Below are 27726 nucleotides of genomic sequence, written 5' to 3'. Positions count from 1 at the left end.
CCGATACGACATAGATGTGAACACATTTCTTTCTAAACTGTAGTTCAATTTTGACAAGAACAGTAGCCAATCAAAATCCCATTCAGATAATCAAATAAATGTGAAACCATACGGATATGCATTTCAAAAACCATATATTTCACAAGTAACATTTCCAGTTAATTTAGAATGAAAAATTCTATTGCTGTACACCACAGGAAAACCAATACAGTACGGCAAAATGTGTCAACACTAATTAGCCCTTGGAGTAGCAACAAGGAAAACATTTGGCTACCTCTTATCTAAAACTGCATCCAAAGGCTCTGCAAGAATGGCTTGACACATGGGTTACGAAATGTTGACCCCGTGCCATATAGTTCTTCCGACATTCAAATACCTATCTACAAAGAACACCATCACTATGCCTCAAATTTACAAAGAACTACAATAGTTGGTATTTCTCAGAATTGTTATCGTATCTATTGTAATTCCATAGACCCACTCTTTAGTCTCTCCATTCGTGCTTGCAGCCCAGATAGAGCTCGCTCATCCATGGGTGGTATATTACTTCGTTGTTGGGGTTCACCGTCCAATCGAGTTCCCCCATGCACCATATTACTTCCGTTCATACTTGCCAACGGCCGAGCCTGAGCACCGTCAAAATGACCTATAGCTGCCGCTTGAATGCTTTTCATCCTTTCCCTAAGAGCATCCAACGTGCCTGCTGGTACAGAAATAATGATTCCAATAATCAGATCACATAAACATTGATAGCATATAATTAGCATCGAGGCTGAGTAGGATGGCGACCTGAGGTATGGTATCTATCAGTTTGTTGGTCGGTGATGGCACCTTGACCTCTGAAGGGTTGTGTCTCACCACTGGCATTATCTTCGTTATAATCTGTTTTACCGATTGATTTTGTGTGAACAGGGGATGGTGCAAATTTTGGATTGGGTATTGCTGCTATTGGGGGCGGCGTGGATAATGGAAGACTGGAAGGCATTCTTCCAGCTGCTGCATTCTTCTCCACCTGCATTACAAACAATGTAATTAAATCAATCGTACGTCAAACAACATCCATAACAAAGCAACAAGCCCAACCCCCCGCCCCAACATGACTGAGGTTACAAACCTGAGCTAGGCCATCTCTGATATAGGTTCTAAACGCTTCACTAGCATTCTGAAGCTGAGCAAATATATCAACCTGAGATAATGATGGCAGATCAGATTGTAAACAGGAAAGAATGCTCAATAAACAAAACACTTGCAATGAAAACATGCAAAGTGCATGATTAAAATCTGCAATGAAGACCGCCATTTTACAAATAGTTCCCCAAAGGAATACGAATGTTAATGTGGAAGTACACTAGGAATAATACCTTTGGGTAGAGCTGAGTTATCCGATACAGTTCATAGAGGCCAATGGTACATGTTTGCTTGTCACCAATTTTCTTGAAAATAGCAGCAAGCTCTTGCTGTCCATAGCCACAAAAGAGAACAAAAATAGCATGTGAAATCACTGTATTAATCTTAAGCATTTGCACCACAAAGCATGAACGACTAAAAGAACAGCTGTACCTTCAATTGCGCGTCAGCTGAGTGAGTAGATGGATTTGGATTGTTCGATGCAGCATCACCCCAGTGAGTTTGACCCATAGGCCCCGATGGCGTCAACATTCTAGCGGCTGCAAGGGTCTACAACAACCGAACAATGTTGGTTACCAAGAAAAAAAAGGCTTTGCGAAGAATCTTGTTGCTAATGGTGGTTTTGCAAGGGTCAACAATCTAGCGGCTGCAAGGGTCTACAACAACAGAACAGTGGTTTTGCAAGTTCTACCTGGAGATTGAGATCAATGTATGCTAGAATTATTGGCTGAGGTTCAGCATCTATAGGAACCATTGAAAGGTGACCCTTTATTGCCGTTCCCCGAAGCTTCACAAGTTCATGCAAGACAGTTTTGACCATTCTCAATGGCTTGTCATCAGCACCAGCCCTACAGAATACAGATGATACATGATGGACGTTCAAAAAAACAAGAAAAAAGTTGAAGAGCTATCAAGGGAGGCAGACCTTCTCCGTATTTCTTCCATCCCAAGTTCTTGTAAATAAATATGGATGCTCTGAAGAATTCGATCAAGGTCAACTTCATATATTGTACTCTGAAGAACCTGAAAGATGAAATGCAGAGTGTCAGAAGTAGTGTAAAGTAGAGAGCTTCGGAAAAGTGTCAGATGTAATGTCATGAAGAGGTTCAGGAATATGTGTCAAGCAAATAGTCATGTACCTTCGTCAACTTAATTAAACATTTGACAACTAAGTCTGAAAACTTCTGATTTTTTACAGCAAGAGACTCCGTTGGTGTAGGCGATGGCCATCTTGAAGGGTCCAAAGGCCTCAGCAAATTAATCAGCACAACAAACGAGGATGTTCTCTCAGCATTATCCTGTTTAAAACAGAACCATTAAAGAAAGCACAGGTAGAGCAAACAAGAGCATGAAAAAGAAATTTACATACCAAGATTTTAAGCATCAAAACATTTAGTGCTTTGAGTAATTGGCTGCCATCATCCATAAGAGGAACCCTTTCATCTAAAAGCCAAAGAAGTAACTCCGTAATAAGGTTGTCAAGGGTACCCTCCTTCACAGCATGAGCAAGACGTTTGATCTGAAATGTCTGTCAAAATAGCCCAAGATTTCAGATAAACAAAATCTTCCATAAAAAATGTGAAGGGTAGAATACAAACATGTCAAACCTGCATGAGTGTGTTTAACACATATTTGCAAGACCTTGAAGAAGCACCAGATAAGCTAAAATTGAAGGTTTTCGGAACCTGCAAGATCCATAATCAAAATAAGACTCAGGAAAACAGAACATGAATAACACAATAAATACTAACCATAACAGCCAAGCATGACACTAATCTGTCAGCTTCCTTAATAAGATCTTCAAGCAATGTGCTTTCAGGGTCAGCTGCCTGTGTTAGCTCATGGCATATAACTTTCATACCTTCAACGGACTGCAGAAAACAAAAGGCATATATCAGACAATGTTTTTGTTTAAGGAGTGAATGTAAAAAATATAACACTAGATTTTAAAAAATCTTGACATGTGAAAAAATAATGTGACAAATAAAAACGGAGCCTCAAGGAGGTGAGACAGGTGGGAGAACTATGGGAAGAGATCAACAGCATGACCTGCTCAGGCAAACCTAATGCAACTATCTCGAGAGCTTCGCGCCAGTCCACAGGACCACTTGTACTTGGAATCTGCCTAGGTACCATGTGCCTATCCATATGAGCATCTGCATATCCGAAGTCCCTGATGATAGTCAAGCATAGACAGGTAGTGTCATGTAATGGTATATTAGGTATAAAGAGCACAATAAGACAACTGGAGCACCTTGAGATCATTGATCCAGCCACTGGACGGGACACTACTTCTCCGCTTTGTTCTGCTATATCAGACCTACATCCACAAATTGGAAGCACGAACAATTAAAAATAAAAATAACAGCAGCCATCACATTAGCAATAAATAAATGGTATTAAGAGACATAGAACAAACCCATTCTCCCTAACTGAACGCCTCAGAGCTGCTCGTGCATCACCAGGCCTTCCTTCTCGCCTTTTATCCATTTCTCTTGCCTAACATACCATCAGACAGAATATAGTACATTCCTTAGTCGTAAAGTGATTGGAGTACAGTTTTGCTAAAAGATTATCATATGTTTTATTGATGACAGAAACAAACCTTCCATTTAAACCTATCATCGAGCATGCTTCTTTGGGCATCTGAGAGTTTTCCAACATATCGCCATACATCATCCCCTGTTTTGTCAAACAAAGAATATTATGAGGCTCATGCAAATCAATAGTATAAAATATTGCAAAAAGTGACATCCTGCTAAACTGAGTATATGCAGTGATTTATTGCATGTGCAAATATACTGTTAAAGATAATTGATATATAAAATAACCGGTTTTTTTCTAGACTGGGCATATGGGTAGATTCAAATGTTGAGAGTTTGTGAACCAGCTCAGGGTTTGATTGGTTATGCACCAAAAGAAGCTACAGATGTAAATGAAATATCATCTGATCAAATAGGAAGAAAAGGGTGGGTACATACCAAGGTTCTTGTAGGCTGTTGCAAGCGTATTAAGGGCAGCTTTCCTAATCTCACCATCACGCTCTGCTGTCAGTGCTGCAACAGATGGCAAGTTTTTCATCAACCCACCAACCTGCGTGACAAAACCAAGCATCTCCTATAAGTAAACCAAGACCACCTAACTGACAAATGGGTGAAGATACCAATTCAGACCTCGGTCCCATGATGGTCAATGAAATATCCAACAATATCAACACATTCTATCCTTGTCCGGTTATTCTTGGAGCGGAGCCCCTCAAGTATATAGGGAATTAGTTTGGGAAGAGAGTAAATGTTGATCATTTGCTTTATCAGCTCCCCCATTTTTTCCCTGACTTTTTCAATGTTATGACCAGACTGCAGAACAGTAATTTGGTCATGATTGTATTATGAACTATGATAACACATCAAATATGCATTTTTGTACTAACCGTACCTTCTCTATGAGGCAAGGAAGAAAAATTGCAGCTTCAGCTTCTGTCAACATGTATGACTGGTCTTTTAAAATATCAAAAAGCTCAGGAAGAAAGTCAAGAACCTGTAAATCAAAGTAGTACACAGTGCAAGAAACAAATTAGGTTATTGTGCAGCAACAAAAAGAAATAAGGCCAACGTGATTCTTAACAAGAGTGTTATGCATTCACCTTCAACAAACATGTTGTGTTCGATTCACAAAAGCGTAAGACAAACCACCTTAATAATATGTCAAGAAGTTCAATCACTTCTTTCCAACTTGAAGGAAGTGCCTGCACAGTTGCAACAGCATCAAAACAAGAAAAATCACAGGAACAAACTGTGTGGAATCATTCTAATGAAGAGATGAAGTAATATTGTGATCAACTTCCAACCTTTTGTAGCAATTCAATACCATCGATTTGCCTCTTAAAGTCTGAGTTCCATAATCGCAGGCTTACATCTTCTCGGAAATGCTTAAACAAATCAATCTGCACATAAAATGTTAGTCCAAGGAAATTAGCTGTTATGTTCAAACAGTAGTAACTCATATACTACATCAGGCAAAAGAAAGGCAGACACTATATCCAAACATATTAAAGATCAATAATGGCTAAGAAAATCAATCTGCACATAAAATTTTATTCCAAGGAAATTGCTGATATGTTCATATAGTCGTAAATTAGAACAGGCAAAAGGAAGGCAGGATATCGGCAGAAGCAGATTTCTGAGAGACTGAGACACTATGAATTCACAACCAGCAATAAACATTAATTTGGAGAAAACTGAGGATGTTTCACTCAAATTATGACAAGTGTCCGCACAAAGAAACCAGTTTTTTTCCCGAAAGAGCGCAGGAGGACTGCGCACCCATATATTAAAGTAGAGGGGAAAATAAGGGCCATAAAGACCCAGGTAGAAACCAGTTGACACGACGGTAACCTCTCTTGCATCATTTCTCAGTTATCATGGGTCACTTGTAACTTCTCTGGAGACTGCTTCTTTTATTGGGGCACCACATACAAAGATTGACCTATAGACCCACTAGATTTCATCCTCCGTTGTAATATCAAATTCATCTACATCAAGTTAACATATCTAGCATCTCCAAAAAGGTGACTTAAAATAGTGCCCCAAAAATTAAAATAAAGTAAATTACATTATTAGGAAGAAAATATTGAGAATGTTGTAGAAAACAAGGATAGGCCACTACTATGAGGTTTAGTATATTTGGGTCACTTCATGGTATGCCCTATATTTTTTTGATAAAAATTTGTAAAATAGGGCACTGTTGGAACTGTTTTTCATGAGTTGAGCCCTATATTTCAAGATAGGGCACTGTTGAAGATGCTCTTAGTGAACATCCAACTTTTTAAGGATTACATATTTGAAGCTATGAAAATCTGGGTATTAGTCATTCCTAATACTCCTTCCATTCAAAAATTATAATTGTATTAGAACATAGAAGAAGTCATAAAAATAGATTGACCGTTAATTTCTATTATAATATAAAGTTGACAGCTTAAAAATTTTATGATCTAACCTCTCATATAATTTGACTAATTGTTGGTCAAAATTTATGATGTTCAACTTTTCTTCTTATCAAATACTATTACCAATTACCATTTCTGAACAAAGTACCAGTCAGGCTAAGGATTTCCTTTTCATTCTAAGGGGTCAATCGTTGCAAAACCATCGTTTAAGGCCGACTCCAACGGCGGACGCATGCGCGTGTGCATCGTCCACGGCTCCACGCCGTGACGCCCGGATGCACAACGGAAAAAGTGAATACGCCCAGCAGATCGCCGATGTGAAATCTCACCCACAGAGAAGAGAGAATGCGTAAAAATGAGCGACCAGGCGGCCGAGCGCTCATTTTGCGCGACCACATCCGCGCTCCGCTGGAAGCAAATAGTGGGACGCGGTCACGAAAAATGCACATCCACGGCCTGATCCGCACACTGCTAGAGTCAGCCTAATATCACATATCCAGGCTAAAGGTCTTTAATTTGTATTAATGTAAATGTAAACTGATTAAGAAGTTAAGATTTCTGCTTCTAGTTACACAACTGCATAGCACCTACTACAATGAATTTTGATCGAGTTGTGTGTGATTGTAACCATAGGATTTTGCAAGAAAGCACGAAAGAATATCATCTGTTGTAACAGCTTAATTCTCATTGTTATCATTGAGGGCATTTGATATGTCAGAAGAAAAAAAATACCTGTATAATAGCACTCAGCAGGAAGATTCCAATAACGAATATAGCAGGATGTAAATGTAACGATCTTAAAGCAGTTCCCATTTATGCAATATACAAACCTTTAGTTCATCTATCTGTTCACGACGTGGTTCTTCGAACTTGAATTTTCTTACCAAAACACGTCTCTCCCGCTCTTCCTGATCAATAAGTAAACTTGTATGAGACCTGTTCATAATACAGAGATGTTGCAGGGCCTGATGATTGCTCACCTTGTTTGAGTCCTTTATGTTAAATAATGCTTGGGATTGTGCAGGGTCTTGGGTGGAAACCATAGTAACAGATGCCCTGGCGGGAAGTCCTCTCTGATAGGGGAGGATCATAGTTAGAAAACAGGTATCAATAACAATATCCACAAAGACAAACAAAGACGCAACACATACTTGGGACACAAGTTTGCCCACATTAGAACCACGATCATTAAGACCATGTTTATTGTTCTTCAAACCAGCTTTTGATGGCAAACTCATGCTTGTTGTCACCATCTTAACAGATTCAGAAAATCCTGATGAAATAAGCAACAATAGTAAGCCAAGAACAAAAATTTCAACAAGCACAGAAAAAAATCAATTCCAAATTATAAAATGTTTTGTTTTGGCTTTTCTTTTTACTATGTATGTAGGCAGTGTATATCGAAATCGAAGTGAATAAGAAAACTTATGGATCCAGAAAACCTAAAATGCCTTATAATATGGAATAGAGTGTATTACAATACACAATCTATAAGACACCACCTTCATGTACAGTAGACAGTTTCAGCCTTTCTGATACAATAGCCAAAGTAGGTGATGGCAAATCTTTCAAGTTCCTTCCAACCTACACCAAACAATAAATTCAGTTGTAGTTAGAATGTTGCAGCATTAAATGGAAATATGAATGAATGGAATAGGCAGATGAAACATACCACTTCTTGGCCACAGATCCTGAGAATTTCATTCATAAAGGATTCAGCAGCTTTGCGGACTTCAGAAGATTTATCCTTTTCAAAAGAAGCGTGTAACCATTACATTCTTTCCATTAAACAACACTGTTATAAATAAAACAAACAACAATCAAAAGATTGTTTAGACTAATACCATCAAAGAAGATGCAGATGGCTTCAACAAAGGCAAAGCCTCAGATGGATCACTCATTTTAGAAACGTGCTTAGACAACCAATCAAAGAGATCTTTTCGCCCTTCTGAACCTGTTTTCTGATCACCCAAAGACACTATAATATATGGAACCATTTTGTCAAGTTGGGCTGCAGCAATCCATGAATCTAGAGCAGTCAATGTGCATTCTCGCATGTGCTTCTTATTGTCACCAAGACACTTCAGCACATCTGCCAAAATACCCTTCATAACAAACAAACAGTTGTCAGTTATGGTAGCGACCAAATAAAAGCATGCAGGAGTAAAGATAACATGGGAGTTAGTTCCAAACCTTGCTTGACTTTTCAACAGAAGGTCCCATAGCATATGCAAGGCCACCAATAGTGGACAAGGTTGCCATTACTAAATTTTTGTTGCTGTCATAAAGACGGCCTCTAAGTGCACTGAACAGGTCAGCTGCAGTGATAAGATGGCTAATACAATTTAATACAAGTTGAATGAATACATTTGTAGTTGTTTGGGATGAATATAATCAGTGGACCTGTTCCTGTAGGCTGGATACGTTTATTAGCCTCCTCCACAATTTTGGTGACTGCATCTATGGACTCCAATCGTACCTATCAATTCACATATAAGCATAATAGCAAATATCACAAATAAAATACAAGACACTTGCAAAGTAAATCAAATAAATTAAAAGAGGCCGCTACCTTCCAGTCCGGACTGCCCAGATTTTTTAGTAAAGTAGGTGTTATCTTAGCACTAATGTCTTCTCGTGGCAACCCATCAAACAAGCCAGCAGATACAGAAGATGCGGTATCCAGAACTCGAACTGTTCTCTTCGGAGCAGCAGCAGCAGCACCCTAATAATTGAACCAAACCGATGTCGGTGAAAATCAAAGTTACAATAAGTATTTTCCAAACAGTGACTAACATGGCATACCTCAAAAGGATTTTTCTCATATTCAGTATCGAGGGCACTTAGAAGTGCTGGTTTAACATCACTTAAAAAGCCTTTAATATCTGCAGGATGGTTTATTTCAAGAACATGATCCGGCGACTATCATAACATGTTAAAATAAGAAGACATGAAGATGACCTGGGCCCACAAACTTATGTAGCATCCCAATTAATTTTATAGTAGCATTTCTTGTTACAGCAGCACTAGACTGAAGACCGGTGTCTTTGCAAAAATCAATCATGTCCTGGAACAACAAAGACAGAAAAGAACAAGTGTGTGATAACACAGTAAGTATAGAGCAAACAAGCATAGAAAAGTGCACCTTTAGCTTTAAATTGGAGATCCCAAAGTCTTCCACAGCAGAGACCATCCAAAGAATACCCTCACTAAGAACCTTGGGATTCTTGTGCTCCTTCATTATTTTGTAAAGCTATAAAAATAAAACTCATAAATATAGTAGTTGTCAAACATCATGGTGGAAGCAGCGTGCACCTAAAGCACAGAATAAAATTGAAAGATGTTCGACAGTGCGTGCGCTGAATTTTATTGAACGCCAGCATATAACATCACATAATTGGGTTAATTAAACAAATGTGGAGGACCTTTTGAACAAAAAACAATAACAGTGTAATGGTATCTCTTACCCTCTCAAACACAAATCCAGGACCCACTGCCTCACAGAAGGCAGTGAGACATTTCATTGCAGAGGTCCGTGTTTTTATATCAGCAACCCTTTCACTTACGCCTGAGAAAATAGCAAATCGGGTGTTATTAAAATTGCTAAAATCAAACTTTACAGCACATGACCAAGAATTGAATCGTCTATGCTCAGCAACCCTTTCATTAGATGTGAAAATAAGGACAAAAACAAGGTGGGCAGAAACAGGGTACCAAGATGAAGCTCCATGCTACATTATTTATGAATAAACTGTTGCAGAAAATAGCACGGCTCCCTCTTGTAGCACATCAGAGACAAGTTCCTAAACTAATGCCCACAGGCAAGAAAATTAAAGTAAAAAAAAATAGATAGAACTTTCTCTACGGTATCCAAGAAAAAAAGGAATTTGACTGAAGAAGCCCAATCAGCTGATTGATAGTTATTAGTTTAGAAATAAGGCAAAAGTGCCTCTACCTAAGTTGGTTAGGTGGTCCAACACTCCTCAGATGTTCGACTCCCCATGGAAGTGAATTTCAGGCTTGGGTTAAAAAATCCTCTCGTCTATCCCACACCAAAGCACAGGTCTAAGACCCAGTACCGGATATTCTAACATGGGCAACAGTGTTATTGTGTATGGGTGGGGCAAGGGTTCAGGGTTTTTTCTCGACCTGTGCGAGAAAGCCTTCTTAATACAATGCTCGGGGTTGTCTTACCCCACGCGGGTCGAGTTTTTTTGGGTTTAGATATAAAGATTTGTCGAAATTAAATTATTCAGAAGTTTATAGAAAATAAATTAAATAAACTATGGGACCTAAGTTCCAAGCCTATCCTAAATTCCAAACCTTGCTTCAATTTTCAAGTGAAGGGATTAATGAAGGGATAGTTATTCGAAGTTTGACCAAGTTCATGAAGAGTATTAAGTATTAACATTTGGGAAGTCAAATAAGTATAAAATACATTTCATAATGGATCTAACAATGCTCATTTGACACTGCAAATAACATGGTTACTCTTTCTATAATTATGGTCAAACTTAGGATAGTTAAGGACAAGGAGAGAAATTTTTATATTTTAGGACAGATCAAGTAGAACATTATACCCGATTTAAGTAGGCAGCTGAAGCGCACCTATACAGTGAATCTAAAGTTTTAAACCTTCGTAAACAAAGTCTTAAGCCCGGACCCTGGATATAAGTCAATAGCCTGTGCCTATGAGCCCATCAACCAAACTAGGCAGAATAACTTAGGTTCAACCAGCAGGCTACAACCCAGTGTCTGTGTGTGTAACTATTTATAATTACTGTCACCAAAGCTCAGAAAATCATGGTTTTAATCTGTCAACAGGTTTGCTAAGATTAGATGGGTAATTCGATGAAACCAAACTCAACCTTATTTGGGTGCAAGATATACATATTACATAGAAAAAGTACATGGAGAAGTAGAAGGGACCATACCAAGAAGGCATAAAACCACACATCGCTTTGGAAATTTGTTTACAGTCGAGGCAATATAGGTGTTGACCTCTATAACTTGCTGTTGTACCTGTTTCAATTAAAATGGCATTACTTCCATAGCAAAGGAAAATTCCACTCAACAAAACAAATAGTTACCAAAACAGTAAGAACCTGAACATTCTTTTCGCTCCATCCAGGCACAGCACACAACAAACGAATCAGAAGTTCAGCAGACTTATCAAGTTCCGTAAGATTTTCCACCTCTTGTTTGAGTACGCCAATAGCTGCCACAAAGAGTAATGTTATATTCTCATTGTAGATATTTCTTCTTTCTTAAAACTTCACAGCAGAAAATATGAGCGATATTTATCGTACAAATAAAACTGCCACAATCACAATAAGTTTTGTTCCTTCTTTTGGTCTCAACCAAGTGTGAGAATTGTGAGTTATTCTAATAAGCTAATGAAAATAATTGCCAGGCACAGAACGGTACAAAGAAAACAAATGCATGCACACTACCACCCTTGATAGGATAATGGCTGCACACGCATGCTATATTGCTATAGTCCTTAAATATTACAGCCAAGTTTAAGAAGAGCAAACGAAAAAATAGATGTAATGTAAAAGAGCAAGAAGAGCCAAAGGAAAAAGGATATGACATTTAAAAGAGAAAAAAGAAAGGAATCCAAGTTAATTCTTCAAAACCAAACAAATAGACAATAACTACAGGATAGACAACACAGGGATATTGGCAACCTTCAAGACGCTCTTTCCAGACAGAGCTCTTTAGCTGGGAAATTGTCTCAGCTTTCACAACAGACTTTAACCTCTCTTCTATTTCCTCGAAACTCATTTCTGCCGGCTGCAAAAGATCAAACCAATAAATATCATGAGTTGTATGTACTATTTGTACTAATGATTTTTATCCAACACCAATTAGTGATTTAAACATCTAGATGACGTAAAAGAGGAATAAAAGTTCATCTAAATCCATTGTTTTAGTATCTTTGGCCGAAAATAAACTACTCTACTATTCAAAATCTTTGGCACAAAAAGGTGGACTGCAGAGAGCAGAATGACTTGAACATGGTTTTTCATTGACTTGAAAAAGGCTTATGACAAAATATCAAGGAATGTTATGTGATAGGTTGTAAACAAAAGTAAAGTTCCAACAAGGTACGTTAAACTCATTAAGGACAAGTACAACAATGTTGTGACTAGTGTTCGAACAAATGATGAAGACATGAATGACTTCCCGATTAAAATAGAACTACATCAAGGATCGCCTTTAAGCTCTTGCCTTTTTGCCTTAGTGATGGATGAGGTCACAAGGGGTGGTGTATGCTTTTATGCTAGTTGATGAAAGTCAGGCATGAGTAAATAGGGAACTAGAATTGTGGCAAGAACTTTTAGAGCCCAAAGCCCCAAAGGTTATATAGACTCAGTAGGACTAAAATCGAATATATGACATGTGACTTCCATACTACTACACATGAGAAAGAAGATGTTTGTTTGGATGGTCAAGTAGAGACCAGGTAAGATACATTTTGGTATTTACGAGCAATGGTACAGAGAGAACGGGATATTGATGATGTTAGCCATAGAATCAAAGTAGGGTGGATGAGTTAGCATCAAACATCTGACGTTCTACGTGACAAAAGGGTACCACAGAAGCTAAAAGGCAAGTTTTATAGGACGGCAATTAGACATGCAATGTTCTATAGTGCAAAATGTTGGCCTACAAAAAGACAACATGTTCAACAGATAATTATTGCACAAATGTGTATGTTGCATTGGATTTGTGGCCATACAAGAAGAAATCGAGTCCAGAACGGTGATATAAATGACAGGCTAGGGCCAATTGAAGAAAATATTGTCCAACACCGGTTGGGATGGTTTGTGTTAGACTACCCGTCTAGGGTTTGTGCTATTCCCTGTGTAATGACCATTATACCCCTGTGTAATGGGCCTTGGCCCAGTTACTCTCCCTATTTAATACCACTCCCAACCCCTGATTAGGGTATGGGTTCCTATTCTAACATGGTATCAGCTAGGTTTAGTCTTTTTTTCCTCTCCCCGAGCAGCCACAGCCGCCAGGGGACTTTCCCTCCACTGTAGCCGCCGCCGGCCTCCACACAGCCAGCGCCGCCGGCTCCAGCCGCCGCCCTCCCCTGACCCACCTCCGGCCGCCGGCCTCCCTCCCCTCTCCCCGGCGCGCCGCCCTCCCCTGGGTCGCCGCTCCCGTCTGTGCGCGCCCGCCGCTCACAGGGCCGCCGCCCCTGCGCGGCCGCCTCCCTCTGCCGCGACCACCGCTCCAGGCCGCGCGCGGGCACCCGCCCCGGCTCCGCGCCCTCCCGGTGCCGCGCCTCCGACGCCCCGCCCCAGCCGCGGACGTCCCTTCGTCCGAGGCCGCGCCTCCCTCTGCCGCGACCACCGCCCCAGGCCGCGACCTCCTCTGTTTCTGGACGCAGCAGGGAGCAGCCGCTCACCTCCACTGCTCCCTCTGGTGTTGTTCTTCAGGCAGGCTTCCCTACCTCGCTCCCTCCCCGACCCGGCTTCTTTCCTTGCCGTGACTTCCTCCAGCCGTCGCTGCCATGGACGGCACCACCTCTGCCGCCACCGGCCCCATCACCCCCGCTGCGATCAGCAGCGCGCCCGCCCCTGGAGGGGCCCCCTACATCACCGGCCTTGCGCCGCTTCCTGCCGCCTCCCCGCTGACCCTGCGCCGCGGATCTCCGCCGGGGTTTCCCACCCTCACTTCACCCACCTGGAGCCACGCCGTCACGCCCTCTGCTCTTCCCACCGTCGCCTCCCCGCTCGTCGACACCCTCGCGGAGATCCAGGCCGCTGTGACGGCCTCGCGGGAGCGCGAGCGCGCCGCCTCCCTCGCTCTGGAGCGAGAGCGTGCTCTGGGTGCCGCTCTGACCACCCAGATGACCACTACGCAGCGCCTCCTCGGTCGCCCGCCGGTCGCCCCTGTGGAACCCCCGGAGGACCCCCGCGACTCCGACCTCGACGCCGACCTCATCGCTGCTCTTCACGCTCAGGCCGCTGGTCTGCACAACATCCGGGCCCTCGTGTCCGTGGTGTTGGATCCGGCGTCTTCCCACTACCCCCGCTGGCGCGGACAGGTCCTCCTCACGCTGCGGCGGTTCGTCCTCGACGATCACGTCCTCGTCGATCACGACGCCCCACCGCCTCGCTCCTGGTGCCTCATGGACAGCGTTGTCCTCTCGTGGCTCCACGGCACCATCACCGTTGAGCTGCAGGACATCATCCGCGATCAGGCGGACACTGCTCGCCAGGCGTGGCTCGCTCTCGAGGACCAGTTCCTCGGGAATCGGGATGCGCGGGCGCTCCACCTCGACGCCCAGTTCCACCTGTTCTCTCAGGGAGACCTCTCCGTGGGAGAATACTGCCGCCAGATGAAGGGTCTGGCTGACTCTCTCCGCGATCTCGGCGAGCCAGTTGCCGATCGTACCCTGGTGCTGAACCTCCTGCGTGGCCTCAGCCCCCGCTACGGCCACCTGAAGGCTCTCATCAAGAGGAGCGTGCCCTTCCCCACCTTCCACGCCGTGCGGAACGAGCTTCTCCTCGAGGAGCTCACCATGGCGAATGAGGCACCCACTCCTGCCTCGGCCCTCTACAGCGCTCCCACCAGTGGTCAGCCGCCCTCAGGGGGGCAGGCCACCCGTCCTCCGTCGACCGGGGCTCCCACCCGCCCCCCTCCTGCCGTCCCGGCGGCCCCTCGTCCGACTTCTACGACCGACGGGGGTCGTCGCTCCCGCAAGGGCGGCCGTGGGAGCGGCGGCTCCTCTCGTGGTGGTCCCTCCGGCCGGGGTGGCGGCCACGCGTGGCCGTCCTTCTACAACCCCTGGACCGGGACCATCGCCATGTGGCCGGGCCAGGCACCGAGTGCCCCCCGTCCTCCGGCGCCCGCCCTCCTGACTACACCTCACTACGGCGCACCTCCTTATGGTGTTCCCGTCGTGCCCCAGGCTCCGCCCACGCTCCTGACCCCGGGGACCCACACCTCGACGCCTTGGTCCCCGCCGGCTGGTGGTTGGGACAGCACCTCCCTCGCTGCTGCCTTCAGCACCATGGCGATGACCCCACCCCCCTCCGACTGGGTGATCGACTCCGGTGCCTCGTACCACACCACCCCCACGGCAGGCACGCTCTCTCGCTCTCATTCCCCACTCCCCTCTCACCCATCCTCGATCGTCGTTGGAAACGGTTCCACTCTGCCAGTCACCTCAGTAGGTGCCTCGGTTCTCCCTGGGCCGTTTTACCTCAACGATGTTCTCGTAGCTCCCCACATCACCCACAATCTTCTTTCTGTTCGTCGATTCACTACTGACAACTCCTGTTCCATTGAGTTTGACCCCTCTGGTTTTTCTGTGAAGGATCTGGCCACCAGGACCCTTCTCGCCCGCTGTGACAGCTCGGGGCCTCTCTACACGCTCCAGCCCTCCACCGCCGGCGTGTCTCCACCTCCTGCCTTGGTCTCCACCACCTCCTCCACCACATGGCATCGACGTCTCGGCCATCCTGGACCCGACGTCATGACCAAGATTACCAGTAGTCTCGATCTTTCATGTAGTAGGGGACATTTTGAGGGTCTCTGTCATGCTTGTCAGTTAGGCCGACATACTCGTCTCCCATTTACTACTTCTTCTTCTCGGGCTGAGCAGGCTTTTGATCTGGTTCATTGTGACCTTTGGACCTCCCCTGTACTCAGTCTTTCTGGTTATAAATATTACCTGGTGATTTTGGATGATTTTTCCCATTTTCTCTGGACCTTCCCGCTTCGGTTGAAGTCGGACACATTCACCACCCTCACACACTTCTTCACCTGGGTATCCACTCAGTTTCGTCGCCCGGTCCGTGCTCTGCAGTGTGACAATGGCCGCGAGTTCGATAACAACGCCTCTCGCTCCTTCTTCCTCACTCATGGCGTCCAGTTGCGTCTCTCGTGCCCCTACACTTCTGCCCAGAACGGCCGAGCCGAACGCATGATCCGCACCACCACTAACATGCTCCGCTGTCTCCTCTTCCAGGCGTCTCTCCCTGCCAGCTACTGGGCAGAGGCCCTGCATACTGCCACCCACCTCCTCAACCGTCTTCCCTCGAAGGCGGTACGTCACCCTACCCCCCACTTCGCCCTTTACGGCACAGCCCCTTCCTATGACCACCTTCGCGTGTTCGGCTGTGCCTGCTACCCTAACACTTCCGCTACCGCTCCACATAAGCTTTCTCCTCGCTCCACCCGCTGTCTATTCCTTGGCTACTCCCCTGACCACAAGGGGTACCGGTGTCTGGACCTCACCTCCCACCGCATCATCATCTCTCGTCATGTCGTCTTTGACGAAGATGTATTTCCCCTTGCTGGCTCCACCCCACCCACCGATCTTGACTCCCTCCTCGAGTCCGATCCGCTTCCTCCCCCACCTTCGGCTCCCCGTCTTGCGTCGTTACCTGTTCCTCGTGCGGCCCCCACGACCTCTTCCGCGCCACGCGCGGCCCCGTCGACCCCGCCTGCGTCACGCGCGGCCCCGTCGACCCCACCTGCGCCACGCGCGGCCCCGTCGACCCCGCCTGCGCCACGCGCGGCCCCGTCGGTCCTGCCTGCACCACGCACGGCCCCGGCGATCCCGCCTGCGCCACGCGCGGCCCCGTCGACCCCGCCTGCGCCACGCGCGGCCCCGTCGACCCCGCCTGCGCCACGCGCGGCCCCGTCGACTCCGGCTCGATTCGCCAACCCCGCCCTCGTCTACCATCGCCGCGGCCACGCCACTACCTCGGCACCCCCCGACGCGTGCCCATCGACGAGCGCGGCCCGCTTCGCCGACCCCGCCGTCGTCTATCACCGCCGTGAGCCGGCCCCTCCTGCCGCTCCCGACGTTCCGGTGGCTCACTCCGAGTCATCCGTATACCACCCGGTCGCCATCCATCGCGACCCCGGGCACGTCCACCCGATGGTGACTCGACGCGCTGCTGGCGTTCTCCGCCCCGTCGACCGGCTCATCCTGGCAGCCGCTACGACCAGCACTCCACCCGACGCTTCCCCGGTACCCTCCTCCGTTCGCACTGCCCTCGCCGACCCACACTGGCGTCGCGCTATGGAGGAGGAGTACGCGGCCCTCTTGGCCAACCACACTTGGGACCTGGTGCCGCGTCCACCAGGCACCAACGTGGTCACTGGCAAGTGGCTATTTCGCCACAAGCTGACCTCAGACGGCTCCCTCGACCGCTACAAGGCCCGTTGGGTCCTTCGGGGCTTCACCCAGCGCCCCGGAGTGGACTACGACGAGACCTTCAGCCCTGTCGTCAAGTTCGCCACTGTTCGCGCCGTCCTCTCCCTCGCCCTCTCCCGCGACTGGGCGATCCATCAGCTCGATGTCAAGAATGCCTTCCTCCATGGCACTCTGACGGAGACTGTCTACTGCAGCCAGCCCACCGGCTTCGTCGACGCTGACCGTCCGGACCTGGTTTGCCGGCTGAACCGATCCCTGTACGGCCTCAAGCAGGCGCCACGGGCTTGGTACAGCCGCTTCGCCTCCTACCTGGCCTCTGTCGGCTTCGTCGAGGCCAAGTCGGACACGTCCCTGTTCATCTACAGGCGCGGCGACGACACCGTCTACCTCCTACTCTACGTCGACGACATTGTGCTCACGGCATCCACCGCCGACCTCCTTCAGCGCACGATCGTCGCCCTTCAGCGGGAGTTCGCGATGAAGGACCTGGGGCCCCTCCACCACTTCCTCGGCGTCACCGCCGAACGTCGGCCCCAGGGTCTCTTCCTCCATCAGCGCCAGTACGCCATCGACATCCTGGAGCGGGCTGGCATGTCTGACTGCAAGCCCTGCTCCACGCCTGTCGACACTCAGGCGAAGCTCTCTGAGGACGACGGACCTCCGGTCGCCGACGCGACGTCCTACCGGAGCCTCACCGGCGCGCTCCAGTACCTCACGTTCTCCAGGCCCGACATCGCTTACGCCGTCCAGCAGGTGTGCCTGCATATGCACACTCCGCGGGAGCCCCATCTCACTGCGCTCAAGCGGATTCTACGCTACCTCCGCGGCTCCCTCGACTACGGTCTCCTACTCCGCCCATCCCCGACGTCGGAGCTCGTGGTCTACACCGACGCTGACTGGGCTGGCTGTCCCGACACGCGCCGGTCCACCTCCGGCTACGCCGTCTTCCTGGGCGCCAACCTCGTCTCTTGGGCCGCCAAGAGGCAGCCCGTCGTCTCTCGCTCCAGCGCTGAGGCCGAGTACCGTGCCGTGGCCAATGGCGTGGCCGAGGCTTCCTGGCTGCGCCAGCTCCTCCACGAGCTCCACAGTCCCCTCCAGCGCGCCACCCTCGTCTACTGCGACAACGTCAGCGCGGTCTACCTCTCCACCAACCCCGTGCAGCATCAGCGCACAAAGCATGTGGAGATCGACCTGCACTTCGTCCGCGAGCGTGTCGCTGCCGGTGACGTCCGCGTTCTCAGCGTCCCCACCACGCTTCAGTTCGCCGACATCTTCACCAAGGGGTTACCGTCGAGTGTCTTTTTAGACTTCCGATCCAGTCTCAACATCTGTACAGGATAGAGTTGTGACTGCGGGGGGGTGTTAGACTACCCGTCTAGGGTTTGTGCTATTCCCTGTGTAATGACCATTATACCCCTGTGTAATGGGCCTTGGCCCAGTTACTCTCCCTATTTAATACCACTCCCAACCCCTGATTAGGGTATGGGTTCCTATTCTAACAGTTTGAACATGTTCAACAAAGACCTCCAGAGGCACCAATGCGTAGTGGGATCCTAAGGTGCAATAGCGATGAAAAAAAGAGGTAGTGAAAGGCCAAAGTTGACATAAAAAGAGGCAGTAAAAAGAAACTTGAAAAGATGGAATATACCCAAAGATTTAGCCTTGAATAGCAGTGCATGGAAAACAGCTATCCACATGATTGAACCTTGACTTGTGGGATCTGTTGAGTTTCAAGTTTCAACTCTAGCCTACCCAAACATGCTTGGAACTAAAAGACTTTGTTGTTGTTGTGACTCTTTTATAATATTCAAACACTTGTCCTACAACTTCAAGGCATCTTCAAACAGCAATTTCTAGTCATGCCCTTAATTGCATCTTTAACTAACTTTTTTCTCATGAACGAACACTAAGCGTAAGATGGTCATTCTACCTAGCTCCTTAGTAGTGCCCAACTCTAAATCAACAAACATTGTGAACACGAGTATTCATAAGGACTACAACTAGATATGTGTCTGTGCGTTGCCACGAGGCGGGGGAGCGTGAGGAGCGGCGCCTAGAGTACAAATATATTTTTTTAGTTCTAAACACTAAGGTATGTGCGGTCTGGTGGTTAGCCCCAAATTTCTAGAACAGGGGGGTGTGGGTTCGAGTGCTCGTTCTGCACTATTTTTGCAGACGTTGGGTGTGGGGAGGGTGAAGCCGTGGTAGCAACAGGTGCCCACATTAGGTTCTTAATAGAGCAGTATATAGATTTTTCCCTGAAAAAAGGAAATGACAAAATGAAAGCTCTAAACTAACAAACAATGCTTCTTTGAGTAAAGGCAGTCATGCACATCATGAAGACCTTATCAGAACAACAAAATGGTGTAACTCGGACAAACAAATCACCTCAACGTCTTCAATCTCAAGAGCAGCTGATGCCTTAGACTGTGACCCACCATCTGTCTTTTTTGCTGCAGTGGATTTGGACGGTCCAGATTTCTTGGTAGCAGCCTGGAAACAAGGAAACCAATACCCGCATAAGAACATGGTGCACAAATTCAAATACTAGAAACTTACACATCAAATATGCATCCAACAAAACTAACCGCTGCCTGGACAGGCTTCTTTCCACTAAGCATGCTTGCAGCAGATCTCTTCATTGACATGCTATCTGCAACCTGCAAGATACAGAATAATCTTACATGGGTTGTCAAACATTTGATCAACAGAACTGGTCACAAATAAACATTGCCCTGACAAACAAAGTTGATAACTAGTGATCATTGAGCTTTTGAAACAACTGCCCCTTTTCTAGTTTTTTACTGTGACAATACGGAAGTTTTTTTAAACCATAACTAACAAAATCCAATCACAAATGGTAAATTTTCTAACAAGAATTCCCCAACACAGCACAAGAACTGTAAATAGGCACTTGGGAGAGGAAGGCTGACAGGTTGCAAACATCTTCGTATAATATTGAAATAAGAATATCAATAAACATACCCCGCGAGCAGATGTGGCTGCTCCTGATGTTGTGATTGGAGCTGGAGAAGTGTAGTTTGTACATAAATTAGTCCAAAACAGAGATATTTGATCCATTTGAATACAAGTAAAACTACAAAAGCAAAACTAACCTGTTCCTGAACTCAAAACACTGTCACTGGAAGAACCAATCATATCTGATAACTTCTTTTTCCTCACATCATCTAATTTCTCCAAGGATCGTTCCAATGGTTTCATACCAACCATCTATAGAGAGCAAGAGTAGCAAAAAAATCCGGGCTTTAAAGCCACATTCTGATACATGTAACGTAATGAAGTGACGAGAAAAGCAAGTTCTCAAGAAGAAACCTTGGCAATGGCAGTCAAAACAGAAAAGGATGCATCTCGTACTTCTGGAGTACCATCATTCAAGCACTACATATTGAAAAACTGATCAGCACAAATACAAAACAGAAAAATAAAAACAGACATAGCTAGAAGTATAAAGTGGTTATTCACCTCCATGCAGATAGGAACATATTCCTTGTGCAACTTTAGTACAGTTGCTTTATTGCTGGTTTCAATGCAAAATGCAACCCAGGTCAGCGTTAAAGAACGAACAAGGGGCACCTTGTTTTTTACTGCCGCACGAACATCTGCATTATCAAAAGACAGCATTTTCTTGTTCAGAGATTGATCAAAGCTGAAAGGTTCATGTCTTGAGATTCATAAAAAAATGCAAATACTTTTTTCCTGGACAACCCTTGGTAGTTTTCCCTTAAATTCACTAAGGTCAGCATCTAAAAGTTTTCAGTTATCGAATATTTCAAACAAATTCAGATTTAATCTTTACTTGAAAAAGTTTTGGGAACTTAAATGTGTAATTTTCTGGTTTAGGGAACAAACTATACCAAATTTAATAGGGATCTAGAGTGCATTTTAGTGAAAGGAATATGGTTACGCAATAACATGCTTTGGAGGAAATCAAAATATGTTCCAAACCAAAAAAACAACAATGAAAATAAAGCTACAAACAAACATGTGCAATAAAGATTGCTAGAAAATTACAAACCTTCAATCACATCAATAAGTGTAAAACAACCAGACTTGTGCATCGCTTGAAGTGTTTGAGATAGTGCTTCTGTCATTGTTGGCTTTTTTTCTTTCAATTTTTCCTGTTGAAAAGAATCAGGACAAATGGAAATGCCAGTTTCAATGGGCATCAAAGTCCACACAATAAAGTAACAGTAGGATCTAATAGCAAAATTCAGTTATTCAGGAAAAAAGGTTGTTCTTCTTACAAGTAAAACCGGAAGGAGCATTCGTGCATTTCCAGAAAATTGGGCTCTTAAACCTCTAGCTAAATTCCCAATTGCCTGAGTAGCTTCCACCGAAACAGCCAAATTAACATCTGTGATGAGCTGCAGTATCAAAAAACCATCATAAGAACAAAAATACTGATTACCACAACACTCCAGCTTAGATAGAAGTGCTGGGTGCTGACTTCTAAGCCAAATTATCCATGACTAATTATAAGACTTCAAAAAGGAAATAGTACATACACCCACAGGGTTAGGGCTGGACGAAATACTCGTGGCTCGATAACTCGCTCGACTCGGCTCGTTAGTAGCTCGGCTCGACTCGGCTCGTTTTAATTTTGTAGCGAGCCAAGCTAGCATTCTAGCTCGGTTCTCTAATGAGCCAGCTCGGTTTAGCTCGTGAGCTAGCTCGCGAGCCAAACGAGCTAAGCCACAACACAAGTTTATCTAGTCATTGGTGTCGTCTCATCTCTCATAGTCTTGTTTTCTCGTTATTATGATCTGTGATATGGACATGTGTGGATGTGCCATGTGCTTAAATAATTGTATTATTGCATGGCTACATGTTTGTAGTGTTAAACACTTAAAATATGATTTTTTGGTTATACATATATTTATGTATATAGATCTTTATATTTAGTTGTGTGGCTCGCGAGCCTAACGAGCTGGCTCGAGCTTCCTAACGAGCCGAGCCGAGCCAGCTGTTTAGCTCGTTAGTATAACGAGCCGAGCCGAGCTGGCTCGTTACAATAACGAGCTATAACGAGCCGAGCCATAACGAGCCAAGCTGGCTCGATATCCACCCCTACACAGGGTGGTAGCTGAAAATTTGGACAATTAACATAAGGATTTAAAAAATCATGCAATACAGGCTAAAAAATCAATCTCAGAGACTTGACCTTCTTCAGTGTCCGGCAAATTTCATGAAAATCACCAGGAGCAATTTTTTTTGCCGAACCAAGCTTGGTTAATTCTGCCACAGCATCCCTTCTCTCAGACCATTTTGTTGCTTTCTGACATCAGACAACAAAAACTAATATAATAACTACTTTTCATACGATAGTGTGACCAATAGCGTGTGCATTCAAGACAGGTCCCATACCACACCGTCCCAGAATCCAGACTTTTCTAGTGGGGTTAAAATGTCTACAGGATCAACAAGGTCATATTCATCGATCTCCACAGGGGCTGCAAAGTAGAATTATATAAGTATTTCCATCATTAGTTTGAACAAACTACCAAGAGCAATATCCAGATAAATAATCCTCAGAAGAACACACCATCTGTCGCTGCCTCTTCAGAAGTGTTAGCCCCGCTTGTCTCGGGCACAGACTCCTCCTCAAGTTCCTTTTCTTGTTCGGATCTGGAACACAATGCCAAATCACCACTTTCAATGCATCATGCAAGTCAAAGGAAGAACATATTCATAGCATGCTGTATGTTTTGTTAACATTATGTACATTGTACGGGTGATTTCAAACAGATCCATAGCAGTTCAACAGTACAATCTACACATTTCTTATGACCCACAAATCTCTACTAATATAAAGCATGAGTCTGTTCGTGTGTCACCCCTCTCCTTCCAGCTTAAAATTAGGTAAAATTATGCACAAGTGGAGGTTTGAACCTTGGTTGTTAGCTCCACATTCACACCCACCTAACCAAAGGAACACACATATTTTGTGATTTATATTCTATACTCAAGCATCATATAGATTTTTATGAAAAAATAGAAGAAAAAACCGATTTGTACAGGCAGTGATTACATATCGTCCGACTAATCGCGATTAGTCGGTCTGATCGGTTGTTAATGCTCGATAAGAGGTAGCGATTCAATCAGGGTAGCTGATCGTCCTTATCGTCCGCCTAATCACGATATATAGCGATTAATCACCGTGTTGGGCTATCAGCCGATAAGCGTTGTGGCAGGCTGCCAGTACAAAAGCCTTGATGTAAGCTGTAGACTTGCTATTTCAAACTTTCATTTCATATAGACTTGCTGTTGCTGGTGAATTCTGTTTTGCATTTTCATAATTCATACTGCTAGTCTGCTACTATACTGGTCAATATTCATATTTCATAATTTTAGCATCTACTCTATATTCTAGGTTTCTAACTTCTATCTATTATAGTATAGTATATACTGTTATATACAGTGTTATGTGTGTGTGTGTCTTGGGTCCTGGCGATTATGTGGACGACTAGGGTCGATTAGGGCCGTCGTCGCCCTAATTGCGATTAGTCGGCTGATCACCCAGGCCAGCCGAACAGGCAATCTGAAATCAGTGGTGCCGGGCAAGCCAGCCGTGCCGCACCTAAGGCCCAAGCACAGCACGATGATTGGGCCGGGTCGGACTAAAGCGCGCCAAACACGGGCCATCCAACAGATCCATTCCATTTTGACATGTATAGCTGTACACTAGTGATGCGCCCGCACAGGTAGGCAGCGGTGGAATCAAGACAATGGCCCGTGCAGACAGGCTACTACCAGGTCATCGATTAAGATACATTGGTTTTTTATTTTGTAAATTTGAGATTAGTTAGGTTCGATTCTATATTGTAGTTGTTTGGTTGAGGAGCGGAAGGCACCGACGCAAGCACACATCGTGGCGCCGATACAGGCACGCCTGCGAGGGCCTGAAGTCAGGAGGACGCGAGTAGGACCCCGTCACCACCTTTCTCGCAAGTCGTTCAGGACTTTCGTATGCTCATTGTAAAGGTTTGGGACGCGTTTGAACAACTATCCCATTTTAAAAAAAGGTCTAATTATGTGAAATATAGTACAGTCTACATATTTCTTATGACCCACAAATTGCACAAATACAATAGAAGCAAATACAACATTAACACATTTATAGGGCCCAAAAAGTAACTATCAGGGCGCCTTAGGTAGGTTAGATAAAGGTAAGGCTACTTTGGGATAAGGTTAGAATTAGATATAAGATTAGATGATAAAGATAAGGCTAGTTTGGGATAAGATTAGAATTAAAAATAAGATTAGATCTAGTGCTTAGAGGTCAAGTAACCCTCTCTATATAAGGAGAAGAATTGTATCAATTGAAGGTAAGCAAGAGATTAGAAGGAAATCCCTTCTCTCTTGCCGGCCATGGGCAAAGCCCTGCGGTTGGCCTCCCCAACGCCTCTAACCCTAGCCGTCGCCCTCAAACCCTCACAGCCATCTGCCGTTCATAACAGTAACACACGTTGTTCAGTCCAAAAAAATATCAGGAGCACCTTATAAACAAGTTGTGTGTGTGTGTTACACAAAATCTGCCACTACATCCTATGAGAGATAAATCCAATGGCTAAATCAATGAATTGAAAATTCCACATCGAGGTCTTAGTAGTCAAGCCTATGTACTATTTGAAGGTTGTTTATTAATATTTTGGTTAAAAATACACAGATGGCAGTTACACAATGTGCTATATCATAAATGAGATGCAAAAATAACATAAATTACCATGACATAACAAAATGGAGTATCAACACATATTCCCTCTCAAGGCTAGCAAATAACTATTCAAATATAAATAGTACTACAGTTAGCTTCAGCTGGCATTTCAAATGGTTGTGTCGAATCACAGTCCTACAGTCTGAACCATGAATCAGCCAAAAGTGTTTTCATCTAATTGATTGATTACAGCAAAAAGATGAATTATTTTAAATGGAAAAAATAGAAACACCTTATTTTTCGAGTTGGCTTAGCAAGTCCGGACACATTTGCCAACTCTGCTTCCAACTCCTTTTTCTGTAAACACAAAGAATATTGGTTATTTTATTGAGTGATAGAACAGAATTACACATGTTAAAATTTTGAAAAAATAACGCACCATAGTATCTCTCATCTTCTCAAATAAAATAGACTTTACAGGGTCTTTGCCAATCCACCGACAAAGCTCTAGTGTCAAACCCTTAGAAGAAGCCCGGACATTCTGGTCTGGATGGTCAAACAGCTCAGGTAGCATCTTCAGAATCTTTTTGGGTGGCACTACCTTAGTTCCAAATTCGCTAGCAGAGGAAACATGTTGGTAAGAGTTTACAAGAACTTGCGAAATCAGGGAGTAAAAGAACTAGCTAGGAACATACCTTAGTGCTTGAAACATCACATCAATAGCAGGTACAACTGCTTTAGCCACTTTGTTCTTCACAGCCTTCTCCATAGCTTCCTGATGCCACAACAATATGTAGTTTTCTTGAGCATGATATCATTTACCATGCTATACATAGTTATAAGAGAGAACATGGGATTAAAACAGACATGCAAGTATACGTTTTCGGTGAGCAAATAAAACAAAATATGAACAGTGTCTGTTTCATTAGACTTGTGTGGGGAAAGGTTGCTTGCAGATGATGTAACAAATACTCAAAATGGAAACAAATTGGAAACTAAAAAAACAGGTTATCATCACCATAAATCAAATGCGCAAATATTTTTATTGATAGCAATTAGTTGTCTCGCTTAGAAAGAATGTTCTGGTAGTAGCTAACTCGTTTTTAATGATAAAACTCGACCTGCGGGGGGTAAGACAGCCCCCGGGCATTGTATTAAGAAGAAGACCTTCTCACACAGGTTGAGAAAACCCCCGAACCCCTGCCCCACCCATACACAGCGGCATCGAAGCCCATGTGAGAACGACCACGACCGGGGCTGAGCCTTAGACCTGTGCTTTGGCGTGGGAGAGACGAGAGGATTTTTTTAACTACAGCCTGAAATTCGCTCTCACGGGGAGTCGAACCCAGGACCTGAGGAGTGCTACTCAGACCACCTAACCAACTCAGCTAGAGGGCCTTTCGCAACTCGTTTCTAATGATAGCAATCAATATGTTGCATGATTTTACTGTTTTACATGATGACCATGAGTCCATGACCACACTGAATCCTGAATGGCAAACAAGAGAAATGACTTTCATGCTTGTCACATTTATCCATAAGGAGTGCCTAGAAATTGCTAATATGAACGACTATATTTGCTAATTGAAAGTGAAAATCATCCGGCGGGAGGAATGCAGCACATAATCCTATGTCATAGGCTTAGCATTTGTAACAATATTGATAGTTGGTCTATTAGACAATGCCAAACTGTCAATAATACCTGCAACTACATGGAACATTTCACCGCATGTTGTGAAAACCAAGTGAACAAAAAAGTAGCATTATGTATGCACATGCATTTCACCAACAGCTCACAATCATAACAATCAGGGGATTGATGATCAACTTACAAGGAAGACCTCTGATGCCTCCAGTTCCACCCATAGGAGGAATGCAGCTTGAGCTTTCTCGACAGTCTTTGGTCGGCCAGTGAGGCACTTGGCCACGATTGAATCACAGACCTCCTTCGCGTATCTGAGAGGAGCCAACTCATAAATCGTTGCAGATAACAAATAATCAGAAGCATAGATGTGAATGGAATGACTTGGCAGCTGAATGCACACACCTTGATGCATCGGCGTCAGCAGCTCGCTGGAACGCGAGAAGGGCATCGAGCGCCTTCTCCTGTACCGGCGCATTGGAATCTGCAACCGTCTTCCTAAACAACGGCCCTAACCATCGGAGTAGAACAGAAAAACACTAGACTTCAGATCTTGAGCCCAAAAATGATTTGAAATCCCCAAACGGTACCGCGCTAATCGAGCATAGCGCAGATCCGAGCGCGAAATGGGGCGGATCGGGAGGCGTAGGGGGAGGTATCTCACCGAACTCGCGGAGGCGGGCATCCTTAGGGTCGGTGATGGAGTCGCATAGAGCGGCGAGGTCGATGTTTGCGTCGTTCCTCACCTTCCAGTTCTTATGCTGCAACCTCTCGTCCCACGGCAACTTCTTCGCCTCCTTGAGGAGCTTCTCGTCCTCCGTCGACATAGCCGGCTGCCGCGGGCCGGCTCCACCGAACAAGAGGCACTACAGCCTCACGTGTTCTACAGCGGCCGCCTAGGGTTTCGAATTCGGGTGGTGGCGTTCGTCGGTAGTTTGGATCGGAGGACGGAGGGGGTGGAGAGAGAGCGGGGGAAGGAAAACGAGCGAAGATAAAAAGGCAAAAAAACACTTTCTGGAGGTGGGAAATGGTAACGAAATATGGAGTGAGTTTGGAGTCGCGACGGGAGCGGAGCGGCGGAGCGGTAGGTTCCCCGTCGGTGTCGGGGACTAGGCGTTACTCACTTTCTGCCTTTCTGGTAGGCC

At 45.1% G+C, this 27726-nt stretch overlaps 1 protein-coding gene across 2 annotated transcripts; it reads right to left on the bottom strand.

Moving 5' to 3' along the window:
* Positions 1–95: 95 nt before the first annotated feature.
* On the bottom strand, positions 96–27726 carry LOC100280369 (Protein MOR1). Of its 2 annotated transcripts, none has more exons than XM_020542089.3 (53): positions 27246–27726; positions 26987–27092; positions 26772–26895; positions 25635–25714; positions 25379–25556; positions 25232–25296; positions 22828–22910; positions 22650–22735; positions 22447–22560; positions 21530–21649; positions 21301–21403; positions 20748–20884; positions 20598–20663; positions 20381–20495; positions 20250–20290; positions 19853–19924; positions 19653–19757; positions 11764–11869; positions 11179–11291; positions 11008–11095; positions 9541–9641; positions 9219–9326; positions 9035–9140; positions 8879–8958; positions 8646–8798; positions 8477–8552; positions 8267–8391; positions 7918–8178; positions 7746–7820; positions 7576–7657; positions 7225–7346; positions 7054–7146; positions 6904–6981; positions 4976–5071; positions 4772–4873; positions 4564–4665; positions 4302–4484; positions 4110–4221; positions 3734–3810; positions 3548–3627; positions 3383–3448; positions 3178–3301; positions 2880–2999; positions 2736–2813; positions 2498–2656; positions 2268–2426; positions 2054–2151; positions 1820–1976; positions 1561–1677; positions 1362–1457; positions 1115–1186; positions 790–1012; positions 96–703 (listed from the first exon to the last, which is right to left on the bottom strand). In XM_020542089.3, the coding sequence occupies exons 1-53, from the start codon at positions 27406–27408 to the stop codon at positions 459–461; spliced, it is 5991 nt and encodes a 1996-aa protein (XP_020397678.1). In that variant the 5' UTR covers positions 27409–27726; the 3' UTR covers positions 96–458. The 2 variants fall into 2 exon arrangements, with proteins under 2 accessions (XP_020397678.1, NP_001309236.1); NM_001322307.1 differs by having other exon boundaries at positions 163–700; positions 27246–27541.

This window comes from Zea mays, chromosome 8, assembly GCF_902167145.1.
Source record: "Zea mays cultivar B73 chromosome 8, Zm-B73-REFERENCE-NAM-5.0, whole genome shotgun sequence".
Lineage (NCBI taxonomy): Eukaryota > Viridiplantae > Streptophyta > Magnoliopsida > Poales > Poaceae > Zea > Zea mays.
This window is presented reverse-complemented; position numbering and strand designations above follow the sequence as displayed.

What these genes read in the sequence shown, in the direction of transcription:
- LOC100280369 (XM_020542089.3), bottom strand. Translation starts at nt 27,408, where the DNA reads ATGTCGACGGAGGACGAGAAGCTCCTCAAGGAGGCGAAGAAGTTGCCG. An exon ending in CAGCCACATCTGCTCGCGGG is followed by an intron (nt 19,925 to 20,249) that starts GTATGTTTATTG and finishes TGTATCTTGCAG; the next exon opens with GTTGCAGATAGCATGTCAAT. An exon ending in ATGAGAAAAATCCTTTTGAG is followed by an intron (nt 8,799 to 8,878) that starts GTATGCCATGTT and finishes TTCAATTATTAG; the next exon opens with GGTGCTGCTGCTGCTGCTCC.